We start from the raw sequence: 6,102 nt of genomic DNA, 5'->3' as shown, positions 1-6,102 counted from the left end.
ACGCCCCTGTCCCGGTCCCAGCCCCGAGGCCGGGAGCCAGGACCCCCCTGACCTCCAGGCAGCTGAACCCCCGCGGGCCATCAGGGGGGAGACGTGTGGGAGAGAGGTGCAGACGGGCCTCCCGCCCCATCTTCCGATCCCAGACGGATCGGCGGGGGCGCCGGGGTGGGCCGGGGCCCCGCCAAGGCCGCGGGGGCTCCTCCGTCCCGTCGCCGCGCTCCTCACACCCGCGGCCGGCGAGGCGCCCGGGAAGCCGGCCGAGCTGGGGGGAAGGTTGGGGGGGGGGGACGCGCGGGGCCGCCCGCGGGGTTCGTCCCCGGAGCGCCGGCGATCGCCGGGCGCCCCTCGGCCGTCCCACCCCGGCCGGCAGACGAAGGGTCTTTTCCTTGGGAGGGCGTCCGACAGAACTCTTCCTTGGTGGCTAATTCGGACTCTATCCTGAGAACAGGGGCGCTGAGACCCGGGGCGGGGGGGGGGGGGGTTGGGGGAAGAGGGATCCGGGCGAGGGCAAAGTTCACTGGAAATGTCAAGACCTGCACAATCACTGGCCGGGTCAACCGGCTGTCTGTCCCAGCTTGGGTCTCCCCGCTGTGGGGGACCCCGGACCCCAAAGAGTTCTGCGTCCAGAAGTGTTTGGGGGCCAACTTCGGGGCATCGCCACGCCCCTCTCACACGCGCCGTCCACAGACAGACAGACAGACAGACACGCTGCCAACCCCTACCTCGCCGCCGTGCCCGTCGAAGATCCCGAAGATGGACGGGTGCGTCTTGTTGGCCAGGTCCGTGAGAACCTGGAAGCGGTCCTCCATGTGGTCCCGGCGGCCCTGGATGGAGTAGACGGCCACGTTGTGGCTCTTGAACTCCCAGGTCTTGGAGAACTCGGCCTCGAGCACGTCCAGCCCGCCCAGGCGGTCGTTCTGCATGATCTCGGCCACCTTGCCCTTCACCATCTTCACGGCGTCGCGGCTGGACTTGACGATGGTCTTCACCTCGTCCGTGTGGAAGAAGTAGCTCCACAGGGCCAGGCTGACGCACAGCAGGAACAGCGTCTCGGGTCTCAGCAAGAAGTAGCGCATGATGCGACCCAGCAGAGACAGCAGAGTCATCGTATCCTCTATCATTTAGCACCGCCGGGGCCCCGCCGCCGGCAGCCGCGCGCCCCGAGGGCTCGCGGGGTGCGGGGCGCGGCAAGGGCGGCCCGCGGGGACCGAAAGTCGGGGTGCGGGGCGCGGGGCGCGCGGGGCCCGGCGGGTCGGCGGGCGGGGACCCGCGCGGCCGGCGAGGCGGCTACCCCTTTTGTCTCCCGCCCGGCGGCCCGCAGGCCCGCGCCGCCCGTCCGCCCTCCCGCCGCCTCCCGCCGCTCTTTGTGAGCCCGCAACGACGCCGGCGGCGGTGGCGGCGGCGGCGGAGGCGGCGGCGGCCGCGGGTCCCGGTCCGGCGAGAGGCACCGAGTGGAGTTGCGCCGGGCGGGCGGCGAGCCCGAGAGTTCGGGGCGCACGCGCGGCCCCCGCGGAGTTCCCCCGCCGGTTCCCGGGAGCGATCGGCAGGTGAGGCGGCGCGGGGCGCGGGAGCCTGGCGGGCCGGGGATGCGCGCTGCTCGGTCTCCGCGGCCGGGAATCCGAGCGCTCCGGCCCCCTCACACACTCGGGGTGCCCAAGAGAATAAAAGTTTTCCGCGGGAGCCCGGGAAAAGGCGGGGAGATGCGGAGCCCGACGCGGCGAAACCGGAGGGGAGCCGCAGGCGGCCGGCCCGGCTCTGCCAGCCTCTCCCCGTACCCCGCGCTCGGCTCGGCTCCGCTCGGCCTCGCTCGCGCGCTCCCACCCGGACTCCCGGCTCCGCCCGCTCGGCCCCGCCCCCAGCCAAGGCTCCTCCCCTCTAGGCCCCGCCTCCACTCGGGGCCACGCCCCTTCGCGTTCCCTAGCCCAGAACCTAAGACGTGAGGAGGGGCGGGCGCGCGCGTGTGGCCAGGGCGGACCGGCCCAACTGCGGCGGGCGGAGGCGGGGAGAGCAGGGCGCGCGTCCTTCGCTGGGCCCTCGCATAGGGTTTCCCTCGTCTTTCGAGCGGGCTCCCGTGACGGCACGTGGTAGTCGTGGAAGGCCGAGCGTGGGCTTCGGGGCGCGTCAGCCGCCGTTGGCGGGGCAGAGGGTGCGCGAGCGCGTCACCCCCTCCGAGGCCGCGCGATGGTGCGGTCCGCCGGGCGAGCGGAGGGCGAGCGAAGAGGGACGCACTTCCTCGGGCTCCGAGGCCGCGCTTAGCGCACCTGTGCCTGCCTGCCGCCCGCGGCCTTCGGGACCCCGCAAGGGCCAAGAACGCACTTATGGGGTGGGGGTGAGGAGGCTCCTGGAAACTTCCATACAATAGAAGGGGGAGCCTGGAGACGAGTGCGCCCTGATGCGTCCCCAGGGGTCCTGGCCGTTCGCGGGGACCGGGCGGCCTGGCCCTAGCCCTGCCCGGCTGACCGCCCTCGGGTTTGGGGGTCCCTGGCTGGCACGGCCTCCCCGGTCCCCGCAGGGAAAGACGAAGGGGGCGGGAGAGCCGAGAACGAACCGCGCGCCCACGGGCCGGGAACGCGGGATCGGTGCGGGGAGGGCCGCGGGCGCGGGAGGGAGGCGATCGCGCCGGGCGGGCCGGGGACACCGGTGCTGCCCGGCGCCTGCAGCCCTGCCCGGGACGTCCTGACCCCGGCTCCCTGCTTTACAAATAAGAAGAGCTAGAGAAAGATGCACCACCCTGGCCCCGGGGTTGTTAGAGTCGTCTGCTCGGCTCTCAGCATTGCCCCCGTGGCTTGGTCCGCTGACCACCCTCCCTGCCGGGGATCTCCCCAAAATTCTCCAGCCCAGAGTCTTCATCGAAATGTGAAATTCCACTTCCTCCCCGCCAGGTGACAGGTGCCTGAATTCCTAGAAGCAGATGCGGCTGGGGACTTAAAGCAGTAGGTTCCCGCACCTGACAGACCTGCACCATAAACTCTGAACCCTCCGTCTCCCCGTGACCCCATGACCCTGCTGAATCCCCCCCACCCTGCTACCACGTCATGCCTCCTGTCTCTAAACTCTCCTCTGGTCACCATGGTGGGCCACTTCAATGCTCCAATAATGCTCTGGTCTGTTGAGATTGTTTGCTGCTCTTTCTTTAATACCCTCGAGACTCCGTTTTCCTAGGACTTTTTTCAGTTTCTAAGACTTTGCCAACATTTCTACAAAAGGCAATGTTTCCATCATCACTAGAAGAAAAACAAAGGAAGAAAATCTGAGCATTTATATGACAAACTATGATCCCCAAAATGTAAGTGTGCATAAAAAAAAGTAAGTCTACACTAGGTTAAATAGTCAATTGTTAATAGTCAAGAGGTTCCAAAATCAGATAAATTCAAAAACGTTTAGGAACTATAAAATAAAGGTAATGAGCCAGTCACCATGGCTCATGCCTGTACTTCTAGCTACTCAGGAGTCTAAGATCTGCAGATAATGGCTCAAAGCCAGCACAGAAAGGAAGGTCTGTAAGACTTATCTCTAATTAACTCCCCCTCCCCAAAGAAAAAGCCAGAAGTAGAGTGCTAGCTTTTTTGGGGGAGGTGGGGGAGTAGGGAGAATGTTCAGGAACAGTGCCCAGGCGTTTGAGCCGTAGGATTGGCAGGCATCCATGATAAAAAGGTAATAAATCATGAAGATGAGTTAACATTACTTATTGTAAATTAGTAAATCACTCTGGGTGCATTATTACTCATGAAACTGTTCGCAACAAAAGAAATGTAAGCGGGCATTGGTGGCTCATGCCTGTAATCCTAGCCCCTGAGGAAGCTGAAGTCAGAATCATGGTTGGAAAACTGTATGGGCAGGGAAGTCCATGATACTCTTATCTCCGATTTACCACCTAAAAACAGTAAGTAGAGCTGTGGCTCAAAGTGATAGAGCACTAGTCTTGAGCATAAAAGCTTAGGGACAGTGCCCAGTCCCTGAATTCAAGCCCTACAACCAACAAAAGAAAATAAATTTGTAACAAGCTAGTTTTGTTTTTTTTTTTGCTAATTCCCGAACAAACTACAAGTCAGAGTAGGCCCTAGCATAACAGAGACTCACTCAGATTCCTATCACCTCTCCAGCACTCTTGTAGTCATAAAAGATGTGATTTCTGTTTTTCCCATACCTAAGTGAAAATGACATTATCATACCAGCCTCTCTAGAGGTTAATTAGCAAGGCTTGACTTGATGAATTAATTAATAAACCTAGATATCCTGCAGAGTCTAGAGACATGCTTTGACATTCACATTAAGTAGTTCATCTGTGTGAAAAATCAATAAAATCCTTTTTCACACCCACCCTGTGGGTACTTTTCTATTTCTATTAAATCATGTCATTTACTTGGCAGTTTCCTTAAATACCTAGATGACTTTGTAGTATACTGTAAGTTTTAGAACAATAGGTAAAAAATGACTTTGCTCTAGTAGCAAACATTTTTCAGGTGTAACAATTCTATTTTCATTCCATTTTCATAACAATCCTCTGAGGAAGACAGAGGAGCTCTTTTCTCATATAAAAAAGAAACTGAAAGCCTGGCACCAGTGGCTCATGCTTGTGATCCTAGCATCTCAGGAGGCTGAGACCTGAGGATTGCAGTTTGAAGCCTCCCGGAGTAGGAAAGTCTATGAGACTCTTACCTCCACTGAAGTACTCAGAAAAAGCAAGAAGTGGTGCTGTGGCTCAAGTGGTAGAGTGATAACCTTGAGCAAAAGAAGCTCAGGGACAGTGCCCCAGCCCTGAATTCAAGCCCCAGGACCTGCAAAGAAAAAAGAAAAACAACAAGAAGAAAGTGAGTAACAAAAGATGTAAAATGAATATTATAATACAAAAAATTAACTCAAACTCATTTCTTCAGATTAATGGTTCACAACTCTTAGCATCCATTGGTTGACCAGTGATGCTGAAATGATTAGGCTAATAGTTATACCTCTCTAGTCACAAAATTTTCAGGCCAGGTGCCCATGGCTCACACTTGTAATCATAGCCCCTCCGAAGGCTAAGATCTGAGGATCAAAGTTTAAAGCTAGCCAAGGCTTTAAAGGCAAGTTGGCCAATTCTTACAATTCCATAATTACAGGTGTGAACCACCAGCATCTTGTATGGCTTGGTTTTTGAGCTTTATAAAAATAACTTACTGTTTATTGTCTTTCAGTACTTATCTTTTTACTTGCTGTTGTTTATTACTTAGTTCTTCATTTATTGATGTATTTGAGAAAGGGTCTTGCCCAACAACTGGTCCTCCTGCTTTAGTCTCCCAAGTGCTGGGATTACATAATGCCCAACTTACTTGCTATTGCATTTCTAGATCCTTCCATGCTGTTAGCTAGAGCTGTAGTTCAATCATTTCTACTGCCAGGTTATGTTCCAGTATGTGGCTATTCCATAATTCATGTAATCATCTTCCCTAAATGTGTATTGATATTCCAAATATTTTCTTTTATAATCAATGACTCCATGATTATTTTAATGTTCTCTGAAATATGAAGCTAGGAGTGAGGTTATGATATGGTAGAGGATGTAAAGATGGAATATGATATTTGACTTGGATTGTGTAAAATGGATAATGAATGATTTTAAGATATAAATGTAAGTGTGCTGTGGATAAGACTTCCCTGGTAACTCATTACTTTAGCTAGTAACTGTAATTGTAAGTCTGTAACTCCATGACCCTGTAACTCTGATTCTGCTGTTTTCTGAGCAATCGGAGCCCTAACCCAGTGGACCATCACCACCCTTTGTTCTATTCCCCTGCTTCCCACAAGCAAAACCTTAGTGGGATATTTAAACTTAAGGTGTGTATTTCTTGTAACAATCATTGGCTAAAACCAATACCCAGCCTCCCCTTTCCCCGCCCTAGCCCAAAATGCTTAAAAGCCCATATGGGCTGGCCCTCAGGGCCGTTTCCTGGGATCCCAACTCCAGGTGCGGTCCTGGCGCATCAGCACTTTTCACTCAATAAAATCTTTTACATTTTTACTGAGGACTGAGTGGTCTCACTGCCCCTCCCCACTACAGTTACTGGACAGTAGAGAATGAAAGTATTCAATTTTAACATTCATGGCCTAGTTATTTTTGAACAT

The 6,102-nt window shown here is 55.6% G+C and overlaps 1 protein-coding gene across 1 annotated transcript; it reads right to left on the bottom strand.

Annotated features, from left to right (window-relative positions):
• Positions 1 to 668: 668 nt before the first annotated feature.
• LOC122112905 (protein phosphatase 1L-like) lies at positions 669 to 1,140 on the bottom strand. The gene has a single exon (XM_042685853.1). It carries the CDS (start codon positions 1,119 to 1,121, stop codon positions 669 to 671), a length of 453 nt encoding a protein of 150 aa, XP_042541787.1. The 5' UTR covers positions 1,122 to 1,140.
• Between the last annotated feature and the right edge of the window lie 4,962 nt (positions 1,141 to 6,102).

This window comes from Dipodomys spectabilis, unplaced genomic scaffold, assembly GCF_019054845.1.
Source record: "Dipodomys spectabilis isolate Male_0828 unplaced genomic scaffold, ASM1905484v1 ptg000095l, whole genome shotgun sequence".
Taxonomy (NCBI): Eukaryota; Metazoa; Chordata; class Mammalia; order Rodentia; family Heteromyidae; genus Dipodomys; species Dipodomys spectabilis.
Note: the sequence above shows the minus strand (reverse complement) of the source record. Positions and strands in the feature narration are given on the sequence as shown.

What these genes read in the sequence shown, in the direction of transcription:
- LOC122112905 (XM_042685853.1), bottom strand. Translation starts at nt 1,121, where the DNA reads ATGATAGAGGATACGATGACTCTGCTGTCTCTGCTGGGTCGCATCATG.